The sequence below is a fragment of the Myodes glareolus genome, chromosome 6 (genome assembly GCF_982192425.1).
Source record: "Myodes glareolus chromosome 6, mMyoGla1.1, whole genome shotgun sequence".
Classification (NCBI taxonomy): Eukaryota; Metazoa; Chordata; class Mammalia; order Rodentia; family Cricetidae; genus Myodes; species Myodes glareolus.
Window position 1 is genome coordinate 85822711 of NC_142031.1, and position 19834 is coordinate 85842544.

The window sequence follows — 19834 nt, forward strand, 5'->3', positions numbered from 1 at the left end:
CCTATTTCTTATGACTACGCATGAAAAAGAAATCAAATTAGCAGGTGGTTAGTCACATTGGTTTGTGGATTATGACATTTCTAGGTTTACATCTGCACTTTTTGACTTTTTAGAGTCTTATTGTGGAGCCTAGGCTAGCATCACACTAGCAAGTGATCTTCCTACCCCAGCCTCCCGATTGCTGGGTTATAGGCACCAGACACAGTTAAAGATCTTCTGTTTCTCATGGGCCATTATTTCCTCATCTTGGCAGCTCCTCCACTAGACTGTAAGCTCTCTGACAGCAAGAACCATGCATTTATTTCTTTAGCCTTTTACTCATGCTTAGCTGTGAAGAACTGAACACCAATGACCTCTGACTGATTCAGTAAGTGGTCCCTTTGAAGATGTTCTTCGAGGTTGGAGCCTTGCCTCTGACTTGGTGTTAGGACACCACCATTCTGAACCCGGCCAGGAGACTCCAGTGATTATGGGTAATATACACTTTCCTGAATGCTAAGAGCAGAAGGTAACTAGGACAGAAGGTCAAGGTTACCTCTCTAGATGAGTTAGTAGGAGGTCAAGAGGAGGCAGAAGGAACCACCGGAAGTCCGTGAATTCTAGAAACTTCTGTGTGAATTATTTTTTCTTTTTATGTTTTTGAGGGAAAGTCTCGTGTAACTCAGGCTAGCCTTGAACACACTATGTAGCTGAGGCTAGCCTTTAGTCTTAGATCCTCTCCTGCCTCTAACTACCAAGTTAGAGGCTTTATTTTTTTCTAGTGGGAGTGATTGTTTTTATAATAATTTATTGAAGGAAATGGGGAAAAGACAAAGAAACCAGTAGTTTTATAATATTTTGTCACTTTAAACAGATAAAATGCCCATATCTCTCTACTTTGCCTTCCTGGGGTAAAAACATAGTACAGCATCTTCTCCATTAGGGTTGAATGTACTTGTGCCTTTCCCTGAATACAGTTTTAGGACAAATCAGCAACCATCTCCTGAACATTTAACATAATCCAATTATTCCAAACACATTTAGGAAGGTTTTGCCTCATGAAACAACAATACAAAATCATATAGCTTTAAAACCCTTTTTATTACATTTATTTTTTTTTAAAGTCACAAACAGTCAAATTCCCCGGCTTAACCATTTTAAGTGTGTAATCTGCTAGGGTGGGGCTTCCCCACCGTGTTGTGAAACAGACCTCTGGAAACTTTTCATCTGATATCTTACATCCAAGAGCAGCTTCCCTTCCCCAGTTTCCCAGTCCCCAGCAATCATCACCTGTGTTCTGGTTCTGTGATTCTGATGACTCTGATGAGCTCATCAACCCAGAGCCACATGCACCTGCCTCTCGGTGGCTGCACCCCACCTCTGCTCTGAACTAAGGCATGCACACATCCTCGAGGTGCACTCGCAACCCAGCATGCAAAGCACTTACTTTTATTAGCATTCTCCACATTGAAGGCCTCAGACATTCGAATGCCTGATTTGGCTACAGCGTATATTCTGCTTTCCTAATATAAAAGAGAGATGGAACCAGGGGCTTACAGCCAAGAAATGATTACACGGAACATAATACTTTTCAACTGTTTTTCAGATTATTATTATTATCTGCTAAGTATAGTGTTAGCACAGAACGCAGCAGTGCCAATAAAGCACAGCATTGTGAGTGACCTGTAGAGTTTCCCCGCATTCGTTACTTATTACACTATTCATTTTTGTTCCCGAACGTTGGGCTGGTATCTTGACCTCTTCAGAAGATATAAGAACAATCATGATAAAGCTTATTTGTAATCACTGATCATAGACAAACACCACTTTTAATATTCTAACATTCTATATGTAGTTACAGAACTTTATAACAGGGGAGAAATATTGAATAGCTGTAACATCAAGCCAAAAACTGTTTATAGTCATTGATTATTTACATATCTTTTTAATATCCTACCACGGTTAGAGAAAAAAGAAAAGGAAAAAAGCTGCATTCAGAATCATAGCAGAGTATTGAACGTTCCTGCCTTCTTTCTTCAGTGTGCATTTTGGTAAAGTAAAATAGACTTTGGATCAAATAAGAAATGGACTTGAGGATGACATTGCATTTATTATCTTGATCCAAAAGTAGCCTATTATGTGTCCTCTTCTCCAAAAAACCAATTTCTGAAATGGGTACTTTAGCATGATTGCCTAATGAGAAAACAGACCCCAGTGGTTCCCAGTGCCATAGATTACCACACGTTTTATAAAAGGTCTACACTTGAACACAGTGGCCTGACCCAGAACACAGCAGGCAACTGGCGCCATGCTCTTCCTCCAGGCTTGCCAGGGGCCACAGTGATGGGCACGAGATCACTGATGATGGGGGCATGTTAGATCGATGAGTGCCAGAAAGAGTAGATAAGGAGGGCTTTCTGTGAACATGCGGGGATTGGCACTCGGAGATTAACTGCAGAGATCAGTCAGAAAGTCTGTAATGCTAAGGTAGTCTAAGCAGGAGCTTCAAGGAAGCTGGAGTCCTTCCTTGAGACAGCAGGAAGCAGGAAGGAAAGCAGCAAGGGAGTCACTGTAGATAAGAGGACAAGCCAAGCCAGGCCCGGATTTATAAAGAGCAGGCCATCAGAGGTACTGCTGGATCACAGGCTGTCCCACCTGAGTGACTGTGACAACCTACACGATACTCCAATTCAACCAGGATAGGCTTGTTTTAAAGTAGCGTCTTACTGGCTGAGGCAGCGAGGCCATCTCCTGGAAACCTGAAGATGCCTATGACCCTTCACCCCCGGTCAGTTCACTAGAACGTTTGAAAAGCAATACTACTTTTCCAGGACCAAATAATTTCAAGAGCGAAATGGTAAAATTGCCAAATAAAATGAACTTGAAAGCTTAACATGGTCTTTGAAAATCTCAGCGTAACAAAAGAAGCCAAATTTCAACTTACTACTGCCTAAGGGCGGCATAACTAGAATTCCAGAGATTCGCACGCCATTTGTCTCTACTTTTTTGGGTCATGCAGAATTGAGCAATAAACAAGAGGCAGTTTCATGTGGACAGTGAATGAAAAAAAAAATGTTCTCTTGAAAGTAAATAAAAAGCAGACGCATCTCAAAGTCTGAATCTCTATTAGGGAGACCATGAATGTTGTAATCTGCTTACTGTTACAGCGGCTACTAAACAAAATAACCATAAAAAAAAAAAGAACACGACTCCCAAATCCAAAATACGTGGTAATCCAGATGTTTCTTTTGAAGCCAGAGGTTAAATTGTGCCAATATGGGGAAGAAAATTCAAGTATACAAAACAAGTCAATTCACTTAATTTTAAATATAAAATATTGGGGCTGGTGAGATGGCCCAGGAGCGAAAGGTGCTCGTAGGCAAATGTGACAAACTGAGTTTGAATGGACAAGACAGCCAACTGCTGTCCCTGACCTCCACATGTGTACAATGGCATGCTCACCCTCGTATTAATAAATAAATGCTAACGTTCAAAGATTTTTTTTTTTAAATCACGCAAGGTAGACATTTCGAAGAAATATCACATCACTGACAGGTTGGTTTTGTAGCCACAGTCAGTGTTTCCATAGAAAATTCAGTCTCCACTAGATCGCGGGAGGATGCTATGGCTGAAGTAGTGGATTGCTAAGTGCATGAAGAGTAAAGCAGAACCTCTCTTCTGAACAAGTGACAAACCTCAGAACAGCGACCAGTGAGAGTTAAGAGCTGCTTCAGGATCCACTCCAAACTATCAGTTAGAGGGAGCCCTTCTCCCCACCCCATCCTGTCTCTATCTGGATGCGGCCTCCAGTCACTGAACACTACTGCTCTCAAAACCATCCACTTTCTCTTCCTTGGCATGCACAGCCCAGCACCGTTCCTCTCTCCCTTGAGAAGTAGCCTCCATAGGAAACGAGCATCTTCATGTTGTACAACTTAGGCTGGCCCTGACCTTGCTTCCCCAGGGGGAAGTTGGAGTGAACTGGCTTGAGCTTGGGTCTGTGTGTACAAACCGAATTCCAAAGTCTAATATTGAAAAGCTCATTGGCTCTCCAATTCCCTGATCTGAAACTTAAGTTATAGTTTTGAATTCCCATCTGCCTTGTTTCTCAATTTGTTTTCAGAACACGGTTGGGGAGGAGAAGAGGAAACCGTATTCTGAAAACTGGGACTTGGCAGAACAACGCCATATTTGAAAAGAAACTGGGGTGGGGGTGTGAAACCTGAGGGCGAGGGCTGAGAAGCACCCCCTGCGTGTGTGGCACACAGGAACGTAATTACCCAAGAGGGAAAGCGGTGCAGAGGAGGTGTGGGAGGCTTGCTGCAGGACGCCTTCTTCGTGGGCTCGCTGGTTTCCTGGTCGTCTGCACAGGGAGAATCCAGGGAGTCACAGGAAAACAACCCGTCGTCGCAGCAGCCCGTGTCCATGCTCTCCACAGCTTCCAGGCTGTCACCATCAACGACATCAAGATCCGTCTCCTGAGGTCTCAGCGGCCGGATCATGCTTATGGCATTCCTGTTCGTGCCAAACATCCGCTCAGAACATAGCTGTGGCTGGCTCAGGTGCCTTTTGGTGAGTGCCACACTGATACTGAAAACACTGGGGATCCTTAGCTTTGGGGGCGGCAGGGAGGTTGAGGGCACTAACTGCATTCCTTTCCCAGACAGTGAGTTAGGATGTTTTGGGGTTAAAGCTGGGGTCAAAATAGGGCTTGGGGTGTTGGCCTCGCTTGATGAGGATGAATAATCCAGTCTCTGGGACTGAAACTTCTTATTCAGCTCGTCCGAGGAACTGTCCTGCTCCTTTCGACCTGCCTGAGCATTCCCCTTTGCAAGGCCATTCTGAGCTTTCCAGGGTGCCTTCAGCTGCCAAGAATACAGTTTCTTGTGCTCCGGCATGGTGATGCCGAAAGTCTCCTCTTCGAATATAGAACTGCTGTCATCAGACGCGGTGAGATACGCCTCGCTGCCCATCCTGCCACAATGGACGCCCTCCTCAGACGTGTGGCTGGAAAGGGTGGATGTGCGCCTGGACTTGGATCTGTCCTTGCTTCCGTCTTCCTCGTCTGAACTCCAATCAGTCCCTGGAGCCCCGGAATTCTGGGATGTACCACCATCCGTTGCGAAGCTTGCTCTCATTTTCCGGTTCTGTTCTGAGCTGCAAGGGGTCTCGTGCAACTGTCTCTGGCTTCTGTTTTCTTGCACGTGGTTATCAGTAGGCTTCTCTGCAATTTCCATCTCTAGAGGGAGATATATCACAGTGGCAGGTTGCCTTTAATAATGAAACCTTCACGCAACTATGCTGCATGTATGCATTACCCTGCCTGACATAGCTACATCCTAGAGAGGGACTATTTCTTGTGAATTTATCAACTTAAACTATTCTTTGTTAGTTTTATGCCTTTTTAAACAAGTTTGGAAAATGTGGGATTTATAAAAGCATGAAATTCTTATACTTCAATTTAATTGGATCAAAAATAAATTGATTTTAACAAACAAATATGTTGAGGGAACGAAACTGACAACAATCTAAAGAGAGAAAGAGCAGTGTGAAGTGGCCTGAGTTTGAGCATCAAAGAAAGATGCCGTCAAACAAACAAACAAAAATCAAACACCATTAATTCCATCTTAGAAGCGAAGAAAATGACAACCCTTCTTCCACGAACCTTTAAACCATCATAATGCAAGTCTAAACATAAAAACAAAGTCATAATTTAAGAAACAAACTTTGTGCCAGCTGGGGGTGGCATATAACTTTAATCCCAGCACTCAGGCGGCAGAGACAGGTGGATCTTGTGAATTTGAGGCCAGCCTGGTCTACGGAGTGAGTTCCACGACAGTCAGTGATACACAGAGAAACCCTGTCTCAAAAAAACAAAAAAGAGACAAACTTTGTGTCCACAATTTAGTACATAAAATGTGTAAATTCACAGAAAAACTTTCCTCTGCTCTTGGTTTAAGTGCAGCTACAACATGTAGTTTAATGGTAAGAGAAACCCTGACGTGTCTTTAGATATGGATTCCATCCCTTGGCACTGTGGGAAACGAAATGTACCAACAGCTTCCTAAATAATGACTTAGCACCTCAGACTCAACAGAAAAGAAACTTGAACATAAATATGAACCTCACAACTGACGAGAGACGACACACACACACCCTCAGGTTGTGCCGCGCTTGCCAGTCACATTTTCTAACGAACCAGAGCTTGGTACAGGCAAACTCGGTGAGACTCAGCTGCCTGCTGCAACAGTGGGAAGGAGAGGAAAATGGCATCTCGGCAAAGTAAACAAAATTCGGGTAACAGATAGGTAACAAGGCAGCCTTCTGCCTAGAAAAACATGACGTAGTTCTCAGAATGCTAAAACCACGCCGGGCAGCAACTTCCACCGCTAGCAGTTTCCTCGTGCATTGGAAGGAACCTGGATACCAGCGTAGCTAAGTTGCAAACTCAACCTTCCTTACAACTATTGGGAAAAGCAAACAAAAAAGATTGCCCTTGAGGTGTTCCAGTCAGGCTGCACCACCAGGCAAAATGTGGAGGGAAGCTGTGAAAACGAAGAGTGGAAATCCTTTGGCAGGACCTGGGTCGGATTATCTAGGCAATATTTTCTTCTCTGAAGTGACAAAGAAAGCAGTTATCAAAGTACGCCCTCCTCAAAGGTGTTCACGTCTTTATGCGTCTGTTAAGCCAGCATTAATTTCATGTAATATTAGATAATTTAAAAAAATATTTTCAAGAAGCTATGAATACAAATGCAGAGTTCTCATCTGAAACTGGGTTAAAATGCGTGCCTTGTAGTTAAAATTATAACCTTTCATATTTGAGCTATCTTTTCCACCTGCTGCAGGCAAAAGCATTAAAGATGGGAGGAAATCAATCGCTCCCCTGTGCCCCTTGCAAAAACCTACATAAGACACAAGATGACTAGAGAGAAAGTTCAGTGTTGTACGGCTTTTATGAAATATTCCCTTGAAGTACTGAGGCGCTGGGGAGAATCAAGTTTAATTCCAATTAATCGTTGTGAATGATGTTTTCGCTTTTTAAAAAATGCCGAAGTAGATTGCTATAATCTGTAAGTACCTTCTATGCATTTTCCTTCGGTGAACTCAGGTTCTTTGGATAACATCTTGCTTATTTCTTCAGATCGTACCACATGAGGAGGGCTCTTTGCTCGGGACAAGAAGCACCCAAACGTCAAACCGCTCAGGCGCTGCCCTTCGGAGAGCTTTGGTGTGGCCACGCAGGACACCTTCTTGCCTTGGAGTTCTGCAAGGTCATTAAGCAAAATGGAGATGAGCTTTTTTTTTTTTAAAATAATGTATTTATTTGTATTTTATTCACACTGGTGTTTTACCTGCATGTCTGTCTGTGTGAAGGTGTCAGATCCCCCGGAACAGGAGATGAATCTTTCATACTCATTTGTTAGACACGGAACAAAAGCACAGAAGGACTTGATAAATCACTCAACACCAGAAAAGAAAAAGACTACATTTCAGCTTTTACTTAAGTATAGTGAATGGAAACCCTGACATAAGAGCCCAAAATCTGTGGGGTTTTGTGTGTTTGTGTGTGTGTGTGTGTGTGTGTGTGTGTGTGTGTCGGGGTGGGGGGGGCAGTGGGTAAAAGCTTGCTTCCAAGCCTGGTGACCTGAGTTCAGTCCTCAGATTGCTAGTCATGGTTTTAATCTAGTGGTCCTCAACCTTCCTAATGCTGTGATCCTTTAATACAGTTCCTTGTGTTGTGGTAACCCCTAGCCATAAATTATTTTCATTGCTACTTCATAACTATAGCTTTGCTACTGTTAGGAATCATACTACAAATATCTGATATGCAGGATATCTGATGTGCGACCCCAGAGGGGTCATGACCCACAAATTGAGAACCACTGCTTTAATCCATCTTTAGGACTCTTTACATTGTTACTTGTAAGATCAAAGGCATGGAAGTTCCAGAAAGAAAAATACCTGAGGAAATTAAAGCAACAGAACGCGATATGTGTTATGCTAAATAGCAACTAATAATAAAGAAAAGTATTTATAGCATATCCCTTCAGAGGTATCTTTAAAATTTTGTATGTTGCTCATCTATCACAGACTAATTCAAAAAGTGTAGTAATGATTATGTGCAGCCGGTCCTCAATTCCATGGATTCTGCATCTGTGGATTTCACCAACTGTGAATCAAAAATATTTTGAAAAAAACTATACTGAATATGGACAGATATTTTACTATCAGTCTCTAAAAATACAATTAACAAATATTTATACAACATTTGCCTTTTATTAGTCATTGTAGTAATCTGGAGACAATTTAAAGTTACAGGAGAATGTGTATAACACATTATATGTAAATCCTGGGCTGTTTTATTTAAGGACCTAGGACAACCTTAGAGTTGGTTTCCATAGGGATCCTAGAATCAATCTTCTATGGACACTGACAAACAACCACATGTACACACATACACACACACACCTACACACCTACCTGTGTATGATACGTACATATACTCGTGTATACAATATGTATAATATATACATATGTATTAGATAAGTACATATATAATATATACATACTGTGCAAACACATTAAATCTAACATACACACCAGACACATGTGTGTGTGGTATCTATGTTTTAGTCTAAGCCTACTTTCCAAGGATCAGAACCTCTGAGTATACAAAACCCAAGAGACCACCAATGAAGACTAGAATTGTAAGCCAGGGAGAGCAGGAAAATTAACAATCTTCTGGAACTAGAATTGGTACATCCAATCTATTTCAGAGAAGATGAGTGTCACAAAAATAGGAAAACTTAATTCTCAGTATAGACTTTCAGATCAGTTATGGCAGTGCCTATTTTTTATCATTCAGATGGAGGAAATGAAAGCAAGTATTCACATGCTCTAAACAAATTGTCTTGCTAAGTGTAGTGGCCGACACCTATAATCCCAGCTGATAATGTGTGAGTGAACAGAGTTTTGTGGCATTTGTAACAACCAGAGGAGGCATCTGAGAACCCACAGCACATCCCACAGCTGCCTTCAAAGAACACCAACTTCAAGGGCATGTTCAGAACGCATGAAGCCCTCAAAGCAGGTATAGCTAGCTATACCACAGTTTTGATTGGTTTATTCCACTAAAAGGATCTATTCTTTGCTAAGGCCAGAGGGTAAGTCTTGGAATTCTGAAGTACAAACCTCTAACACAAATACCCCTACCATTCGGCTTCATCTTACCATCTCTGTTCTGACAAGATAACAGGACGTACAGCTACACCCTTGAAAGGACCAAATGCTATTGGAGGCTGGCACTGGCTGCCTGTGATCCCTGAACTGCAAGGTTAACATTAACATGTAGTTTCAGCAAAATGGATTCTTTGGACCTTAAATGGATTGTCATTTAGGGGAGAGAGGCAAAATTACTATGCAGTGATGTTTTCCTATATAACAGTCACTTTGATAAATTGATACATCATTATTCATCTTTTTCTGCCTTTTACTCCTCCGTCCAACATCCCTTGGGTACAGGACTTCTGGCTAGTCGGAGAAATTCTTTTTCATTTACTGACAATAGCATTCTACATGATATTCATAATTAGATCTTTAAAACACAAGCAAAAGAATATTAAATTCCCATCCAGCCAAATAACTCCAGCTAAGGTATCGTAGCGAAAGCTCTACGTACCTTGCAGTTTTGACTGTATGGCTCTTATCTCTTCAGTTTGGTTTTGGTTGATGAAACGAAGATTCTGATTCTCCACTTCCAGCTAAAAGAGCAAAATGATATTCTTTAGTCTAGCGATAACATTTTTAAAACACACTAAAATTATAAAATTTAGAAAATGGCAATAAATAATTACTCTGTTTGCAAACTTGTGAACTTTTTAGCACTGATTATCAACCTTAACAATCATGTCATCAATATTGATTTGTCCAGAGCTAAAGGTTTCAACCCTATACATTTCCCACTGTAAAATGATTTTAAAACTATTTCAACATTTAATCTGTGCTGCTCAGATACCAAACCTATAAACTTTATAACATGTACATGTAATACTCATAACCATTTAAAATTAACCCATTATAATATGGCTGTTTACAGTCATTGTCATGAGTCTATCAATATTTCAACTTTAAAAATACAATGATATTAAAATACAAAAGATATTAAAATGAAAGCAGTCTATGCCAAGTTTTCCAAATATAGGACCATAACCAAATGATCAGAATTTTATGTCTCCTCATAGTTGTATATTCTGAAGACTTTAATCAAAATAAGTAAATAATAAAGGAAAAATACAGCAATAAATACCTCATTTAACTTAACAGTTACCCATTCTTTGATCTTAGCCGCTTTTTCTTCTATTATTTTAGCTTCTTGTATTCTTACTTGTTTCTGAAATAACATCAACAACTTATTTAGTTCGAACATAAGTTCCCCGGCTTGGAGACATCATATCAAATACGGAAAGCAAATCCACTTAGAACCGTTTCCAGGTTAACACATTTACCTCCAAATCACCAAACGGATTTTTAAAAGCCCAAAATTGTCAGGCAAAGCGGTCCATGCCTGTAATCCTAGTCCTTGGAGGCTAAGACAGGAGGATCATGAGGTCTAGGGCCAGCCTGAAACAGTAGATCTTGTTAGCACAGAAAGACAAAGAAGAGGGAAGGAAGGAAAGAAAACTGTTCAGCAGATAGAGTAAGGAGTCAAAAGGCCCAAGCAGATGTGACGACATACCAGACTGTCCTTCACGGGATCCAAGAGCTTCATGGGCACAAACCTCTGGGCATGACTGAGGGTTTTTTTTAGACGAGGTTAATCAATGGGAAAGCTCACCTTAAATTCAGACGGCACAGTTCCAAGAATTGGGAACTGGGGCTGAACAAAAGGAGAAGGTGATGGGCTGTACCCTCAAACTGGATGACGAAATAAACTGTTCCTTTCTCAAGTTGCTTTGGTGAGGTGCTTTGTTGAAACAACAGGAAAGTATCTACCTAGTACCCAAACACTGCTAATTCGTGCAGCGCTTCTCTCTCCTCCCTCTCTCTCCTCTCTCTCCTCTCTCTCTCTCTCTCTCTCTCTCTCTCTCTCTCTCCCTGGCACTCACTCACACAACAAAGTGAATCCCCCTAAATATATCAACAAAAGGAACTATTTCCGGACCAGTAGAATTGGATCAACTAAGGCAGGGGAAAAACACAAAACTGCTTAAGAGCAGGGCTATTTTCTCTCTCAGACACAGTTTTAAAACATCCAGAAAAACAAACAGAGAAATTCTAGTTCACATTCAACAGCCTTAAAACCTGGCTCTGGTCACAAAATGGCTGAGAATGTGAGCAGCATCTAAATCACAACAGGTAGGGGTTGGATCTGCTAGAAACTAAAAAACCAGCGGCCTAAAACACTGACCCCATAGAGAAATGAAAAATTTAAAGCATCTGACAAACATAGCAGTCACATTTAAATGATATTAAATGGCCACTTAAGAAGTCATTTAATACTAACATACATTTGCATTGATTTTTGAGAAAAGGTATTACTATGCAGCCCAGACTGACCTCAAACTCATGGCAATCCTCCTGCATCAACTTCTCAAATCCTGGGATGACAGGGATGAGCCACTGCACCCAACCCCTAGTGAATTTTTGTCATGAGACTTAAAGTACTCATATAAGCCGCCTGAGAGTGGTACATTCCTGAGCAGACGTGGATTAGTGACAACATAAATATGTACAATGGTCTGTAAACATTTTCTTTAGATAGACTCCTTATGTTGTCCAGACTGGCCTCACACTGATGATGCTCCGGGGTCAGTCTCCAAGATTCTGGGATTACAGGCATGCCCCACTATATCCAGTTTCGCTGCAAATATTTTAGGGACATAAATGCCTTTTATAAACAAAATACTTCCAAATGAAAAAGATCACACTCAAACTCTAAAGTCTGAATGGTAATAGCATTGACAAATCAAAAAAACTACTATAGATCTGGGACCAGAGAGAAGGCCCATGAGTAAAGGTCTTTGCCACCATGCCTCATGACATGAGTTCTATCACCACGTGGTGGAAGGAGAGAACCAACTCCTGTAAGTTGTCCTCTAACCTCTACACATAGCAACACACACACATGCATGTGAGTATATACATAATAAAAAGTATTAGATCTTGCCTTGAGGCCTTGAGTCACCCAAGATATGAAAGGAATGGTATTTTCACTTGTACCTTTTTAAAAATTGATTTTATTGAGCTATATATTTTTCTCTGTTCTCCTTCCTTCCTCTCCTCTCCCCTTCAGCCCTCTCCCATGGTCCCCATGTTCCCAATTTACTCAGGACATCTTGCCTTTTTCTACTTCCCATGTAGGTTAGATCCATGTCTGTCTGTCTTAGGGTCCTCATTGTTATCAAGGTTCTTTGGGATGTGATTTGTAGGCTGGTTTTCTTTGCTTTATGTTTAAAAACCAGTCATGAGTGAGTACATATCATAATTGTCTTTCTGGGTCTGGGTTACATCACTCAATATGATGTTTTCTAGATCCATTCATTTGCCTACAAATCTCAAGATTTTGATGATTTTTTTCTGCTGTGTAGTACTCCATTGTGTAAATGGTCCACACTTTCCTTATCCATTCTTCAGTCAAGGGGCATTTAGGTTGTTGCCAGGTTCTGGCTATGACAAACAATGCTGCTATGAACAAAGTTGACACTTGTCCTTTGTGGCACGGTTGAGCATCCTTTGGATATATACCCAAAAGTGGTATTGCTGGGCCTTTGCTTGTACCTTTTACCAACACATGTGACGTAATCCTGGCAGTAAGAGTTCCCCTCCAGATAAACAGACCTCCGCGAGGTCTTCAATTGCACATTAAGAAGCACACATAAACACGACTGATGATTCAGTCTTCCTAACCTGCTCTTCAAGCCGCAGCGCCAAGTTCTGAATGATGTCATCCTTCTCCTGCATGACAGACTCCAGATCTTGACACTTCTTATACAGCCGAGTCTCTGACTCACTTGTTTGAATATTAGCTGCTTTTAGTTTCTCCTCCATAACTTGTACCTAAATTCAGAGGGTAAAATAATAACATTATGCCATACTGAAATATCATAGTTTTAAGCTTAGAATTTTACTTTAACATTAGGTTCTTAAAGAGCATCACAAACTGAAAATATTAAGCAGCAAGGTAGAATGTATTATTAGGACTTTAAAATCTGAAGACTGTTTCGACAAGCGGTGTTACCTTCAGGGTTGGTACCAGAGGTCACCACCACATTTACATAGGGAGGAAGGCACATGCTTTCCAGAGCAACGTATGCCAAGTGTTCATATAGAAGCAAGGTTTCTAGCCCCACCTCCCACATTTAGACAAGAAAGGAATATAAGGGAAGATGGTGGGTGATGAGATAAGATGGTGAGATGAGATGCAAATTAGATGGGCGGGTCAATAATTTAAAAAAAAATAAAACAGTAGAAAAGAGAAAACCAAAAAAATTTAAAGCCCAAATAACAAAATTATTAAAAACAAACAAACAGAAACCATGAGCAGAAAGCAGTGGAAGGCATTTGGTGAGGCCATATTAGTCTCATTTGCTTAATGGATGCTCTCCAGTTCCAGCAGGAAGACATCAATGAATAAAAAGACTATCAAAATCTCTTCCTGCATCCAAGTTACACTTCAGTGGAAAGAGACAATAAGTGTAATCATAGACACATGCAACTCCACAATACAGTGCACAGTTAGTGAGGACCAGGTGTGAGGTTGGCGGGGGAGCCACGCTTCATCTTTTTTTGTTTGTTTTGTTTTGTTTTTGGTTTTATGGTTTTCTCAAGACAGGGTTTCTCTGTGTAACAGCCCTAGTTGTCCTGGAACTAGCTCTGTAGAGCAGTCTGGCCTAGAACTCACAGAAATCTGCCTATCCCTGCTTCCCAAGTGCTGGGATGAAAGGAGTGAGCCACCATCGCCCAGCTCATTTTTTTAATGTCTACACCACACAGACCCTGCTTGGATCTTCTGCAAAGCATGCAGACACATATGGAATCTCCAAATGACATATGCGCCAAGTCTGCTCATCACACAGACTGTGTGAATCTACCTAACTCAGTGAGGTCCACTCAGCTACCACCTTCTGACTGACGCTTTTCTCTCTGCAGATCACAGACGCAATCCCTGCACTGTACAGAGCTAACACACTGGAATCCTCACCGGAGACTTCGTGGGAAGGTCTAAGTAAGGGGAGTGTTCATGACAGAAAGCAAAGTGTTGAGAACGCTATACAATGTTCTATAAAGAAATATCACTATAGTATTAATAGGGAAGGTTGTAATTTTATCAGAAGTTTGGCGATCACACAGGCATAAAGAAGAAAAATGAATGCATCTGAGAAATTGAAGAGAACAGTTCAAACAAAGGCAAATCTTCCCATCACTTCAATAACATCAGAGTAATCGTAATGAGTCCTGACAGTCAGCTGACATCAGACATGTTTGACTGAAGAGTGTTTAGAAGGAAGTCTGGAGGTGTTTGGTTTTATTTTTAACCATGAATACCAGGTTTCATGTGGGTTCACTGTGTAAATATAACTTGGATTCAGATGCCAAAACTGTTCTAATTAACACACACACACACACACACACACACACACATACACACACAGCAGGAAGCTTTGAAAACAAAAGCAGTCTCAACAGAGGAAAACACATTCTGCTCTTCAAATAGTAATTTAAGTGGCTTTAGGTTTAGATTTTTTTTAACATAAAGTGGTCATTTTTTTTTGATAAGCTATAAAAATTCACACCAAAGACAAAGGTTTACCTAAGAGATTTTCCATGGAAAACAGTCCAGCAGGAGGAAAATAGAGAGTAAATACTCCAAACAGTTTCCCAGTTATAAACAGGACAATCTGGAGCTGGGGAATTAGGAAGTACAGCCCAACACCAGTATGCCAGTCCCTCCCTGGGAATAAAGTAATAGAAGGGAAACCTCAGGAAAGACAGTGGGCTCGGAGAGGCTCAGTCAGTGCCTGCTGGGCACGCATGAAGACTGGACTTCAGATCCCCAACACCCACATAAAAGCTGGGCATGGCAATGCCCAGTGCTGGGAAGGAGGAGAAAGGTAGATTCCTGGAGCTCAGTGCCCACCAGTCTAGGCAAATCCATGACCTCTGGGTTCATTAACGGAATCTTTTTCACAACAGGAGGTGGACCTCATCAAAGAAGCCTCTTTATGCAGTGGTCTGAGGTGAACAGACTCATGAGAAGTCAGAGGGCAGAGAAGTAACTAAGAGTGTGCAGAGTGCGGTGCTAAGTGGGATCTCGACAGACACCCCTTCCTCCTACCAAGACTCGGAGTCCAGGGGGAAGAGTGTAGGAGCAGAGGTCTGGGAAGATGACCTGGGAAATGTCTCAGGACACAACCGGGCCCTCACACTCATTAACCCCTACCACAGCAGCCATGGCTGCTGCCACAAGATCAAGCCAGTCAACGCTCTCACATGGAGAATGAAGAGCTACACTAGGCCCCACCTTTAGCTGAGTGGTTTACTGGCCGTTGATGGCCACTAGGAGAGGGAACGTCAGTGTTCTTCAGTCCTGTGGCCCATGGATAGATGCTCGCGTTCCAGAGGATGTTGTCCTACACCCATGTGCATAATGGAACTAATTGGACTCAGAGGGGAAGAAGAAAAATAAGGTGGGAGGAAAGACTGCATGATGGAGCTGGGATTGTTGAGGGTGGTCTGGGAAAAGCTGGAAGTGGGAGATTGCCATGGGTGGATATGATCTTACTACATGTATTCATCTATGAAATTACCAAAGAATACGCTTTTAAAGAACTTAAAAGAAGAGAGTAATTGAGGAAGACACCTGACACCAACCTTTGGTTTCTACATGCACGTGAGCATGTGCGCATGCACACACACATACCATATACATGTACCAGAGAGAGAGAGAAAAAAACTTGTGAGCAAAATATAAGTAAGCAACCTTACAGTTCAGAGATGAAGTATCTCCCAACGAGCTCATGTTGAAGGCTGGGTCTTAGACCTGTGGACCCAGCCCTTGAGATGTGGTTGAATCCTGAGAGCCCTGACTTCAGAAATGGATTAATCCACTGACGGAATCATAACCTGATGGCATTATTGATGAAAGGTGGGCTGTGGCTTTAGGAAGGATCACTGGAGAGCATGCGATTGAAGCTCTCCAACCCTGGTGGCATTCTTATATTTTCGGTGTGCATCTGTCTCTCTGTCTCTGTCTGTCTCTCCTCTACCCAGCCCACCCCTTTTGTTGCTGTCACTGTAAGGTAAGCATCTCTACTCTGTCTCCAGCACTCTCTCCTCACCATGGGAGCCAGCCGACCGCAGACTGAAACAGTGAACCAAGAAATGATCTTTCTCCTGTAAACACTTTCTCTCACGCTATTTGTCAAAGGTCTGACTCCTCAAAAGTACGTGACAACAGAGGCCGACATTCAGCTATAGTCTAGTATATGCGATATTTTGTTTGCGCTCTGACACTCCTGAGACTGATAATAAAGTTTACTTTGAATAAGAGGGTGGAACTAGCTATTAGCTGACTAAAATTCGTGTAGAAGTTTTGGAGGACTCAGGACACAGAGAGACACAGGAAGTAGCAGGGTGGAGCTTAGAGAGACAGAAGAGGCCACTGGTCACTTCTCCAACATTTCTCTGATCACTCAGGTTTTTACCCCATAGCTGACTCCCAGTTTCTATTGATTAAAAAATAGCTAAATAAATACTTCAGTCTCCTTTTATTAGGTCAGAGCAGCCACATTTGGTTGCCAGGTGAAACTGCCCTTTCCTTACTTAGGAAGGGGCTGTAGCTCTGGACAGCTAGGACCATGTCTTTATTTCAAGGAACACGTTCTTGTGTTATGCATAAATGCCACAGAGATCCTCGGATGTATCACTGTCGTCTGAATCTTTTAAAAGTGACTATTACTTTTGGATAAACAACTTTCTGAGGCAAGAAAAATATTGGCCAATGTGCAAAGTCTCAGGGAAAGAATCACAAAATAGTACCAGGCATCTTGCCTGTCAGCTGGTCCTGTTATGACCAAGTGCCACAGGACTCCCAGCCTTCCTTGGTAATCACCATGAATAAGATGTCTACGGAAAAGCTAAGCGCTTACAGAAGAAACAAGCAGCCCTTTTAAAATCTCCTGCCACAAGCACACGGAAAACAGCCCAGTTCTTTTTCCATTCATTTAACCTTAACCAGACAAGAATTTTAGCTACTCAGAGACTGGCCAATAACAAACACGGACCCGGGGGCTGGAGAGGTGGCTCAGCCATTAAGAGCACTGATTGCTCTTCCAGAGGACCCGGGGTCAGTTCCCAGCATCCACATGGCAGCTCACAACTGTCTGTAACTTCAGTTTCAGGGGACCTGACACCCTCACAGAGACACACATGCAGGCAAAACACCAATGCATATAAAATAAAAGTAAATAGTTTAACACATACAGAGGGAGAGAGAGAGAGAGAGAGAGAGAGAGAGAGAGAGAGAGAGAGAGAGAGAGAGAAAGAGGGAGAGAGAGAGAGGGAGGGAGGAAGAGAGAGGAGGGGGGAGGGAGGGAGGAAGGGAGGGAGAGAAAGAGAGAGAAAAACCAAATTCAAAGTGGTTTAAATAAACTCTCGCAAATATCTACACACAGGTCCTCCAGTTTGGAGTGCTTTGTACTTTCAGGAGCTTCTGGGTAAATTCCTATTTGCTACCACTCAGCACATCCTTGAATCATTTTCTCGCTTCAATCTTGAAATTCCTAGGCTGCTCTGCAGCAAAGAACTAGCTCAAGCAGACTTGAGCTGCTCAGATTCCCCAAGACAGGAATGGCCTCTGATTGGTTTGAGGCAGGGGGTAACAACCGCTGAGCCTTTGGGACATCCTTATAAACACGACTGCCTTGACTCTCTAACATCGTGGGGGACATCAGATCATTGATGATGACAGTCTGCTCGGTATATGTATTAGTTACTTCTATCATTGTTATGAAACTTAATATCCTGGGCAACTTATAAAAAGAAGGGTTTATTTGGGCTTATGATTCCAGAGGGATGAGAGTCCATCACCATATGACAGAGGCATGGCAGCAGGCAGGCTTGGGCCGGGGCAGCATGGAGCAGCAAGCTGAGAGCTCGAACTGCAAGCACGATGCAGAGAAAGCAAACTGGGAGCAGAGTGAAGTCTTTATGTCTCAATGCCCACTGCCAGTGACATACTTCCTCCGGCAAAGCCACACCTCCTAAGTCTCCACACACAGCACCACCAACCGGAAACCAAGGGTTTGAAGACATGAGCCTACAGAGGAGTAATTCTCAATCAGATCACCCTAAAGATAACAAACTATTGCTATTCCCCCAACGTCTCGGGTCACACAGTACCAGTTTGACTCTGGCAGTCACAGACGTGCAGAACTGATCCCCACTAAAACTCCTGCACACCAAGCTTTGTGGGTCTTGGAGCTGACAATGTTTTCTAAGTCTTGCCCATGCATCGTTGATGGGAGGAGTAAACACACCCCTGCATGACTTCACTGGAAGCAAGTGACCGGAAGCTTGGACCTGGGTGCTACTGGACGCTGCATTTGATGCCCTTTTCTCTTATGGATTTTAAATTCATTTCCTTTCCCTGTCCATAACCATGAGTGTGAAATGTTTTCAGTGTCCTGTAAATGCTTCCAACTGTAAGACTTTAGACAATTCTGAAGCCATTTCTGACAATTCCAAACCCTCTCAGCCTCTGTGCCTCAGTGCTTCCCCTCCTCCCCTGGGAACCAAGGACCTAACAGCTACACATGCATGTACTCAGTTCCTGAACAATTACCCATACACGTATGTTTTGACTCAGTCCCCTGGGAAACGGGGTCAAAATGACCTCTTACCTCATCTGATCTGACAATAGTTCTCCAGTCAATTATTGATATTAGCCCTTTTCGAATAAGCCAATCATAATGGTCAAGGAACAACCCCTCTTGTTTCTATGGGGCCTTATCCTTTAAAAGTAGACTGTACTATTCGAGGTCTCTCGGCCTCCCGAATGCTGAGGGACCCTGTCATGACAGAATTAATGAAATCCTCATGCTTTTACAGCGGCTGTGGTATATGAGGTGGTCTTTGGGGGCGACTCCTTCTCGGTTTGGACACTAGAGTCCAACATAACCATTCAATGAACCTGAGGGTAGTTGGCGGGGGGTGGGGGTAGGGCACTCACAACCCCCAATGCCTTTTTTTAAAAAATTATCCTACCAATATAGAAGCAGCACAAACCCCTACTACTGCTAATAGCACTTCCGCCACCACCACTACCACCGTCCACAGTGGGCTGGCCACATGCCAGGCACTTTAATCAGCTTCAGTCTTCACAACAGCTAGCTCCTCTTAGTCCTATATGTTAGGAAATATTCCGAGTATTTTACTCCTAGCAACCTACTTAGTTCTACAAAATGCCATGGGAATGAGAGTGCCACAGTTTACAGAGAGGAAGCTGCAGCCAGGCAGCAGGAGATGAAGGTCGATGCGCCTGGCAGTTTGTGTTCTCTAACTGCCCCGCCTCAAGCCTCTGTCCCACAGAGACGGCCAGCTGTCCATATTAGCCGCATGCTGTAAGTGGCAAACCTGATACTCAAGTCAAAAAAGTTCTCCAGTCAAAAATTAAAAAATGGTAGCTGCTGAATCTTAACACAGTTAAACCCTTAGGTGTGTCCCCAAGGGAGAGAAACATGAACTCCATCTTTATGTCCTTTTGACATAAAGATGGGAAGAGGGCGGGGAGAAGGAAACTGCTGACCACAAACACCGAGCGCTCCTCTGTGAATGTAATCTGGGTTGACTGTTC

General features: G+C 42.6%; 1 protein-coding gene across 2 annotated transcripts in view; it reads right to left on the bottom strand.

Moving 5' to 3' along the window:
- Plekhh2 (pleckstrin homology, MyTH4 and FERM domain containing H2) overlaps positions 1-19834 on the bottom strand; it is a 108241-nt gene that overhangs the window by 54873 nt on the left and 33534 nt on the right. For both annotated transcript variants that reach the window (XM_087907295.1, XM_087907296.1), the window contains exons 4-9: positions 12889-13038; positions 10289-10372; positions 9662-9743; positions 7061-7246; positions 4260-5218; positions 1427-1502 (exon numbers count right to left, since the gene is read on the bottom strand). In XM_087907295.1, the coding sequence (XP_087763421.1) occupies positions 1427-1502; positions 4260-5218; positions 7061-7246; positions 9662-9743; positions 10289-10372; positions 12889-13038 (1537 nt within the window). The remainder of the gene's footprint in view (positions 1-1426; positions 1503-4259; positions 5219-7060; positions 7247-9661; positions 9744-10288; positions 10373-12888; positions 13039-19834) is intronic.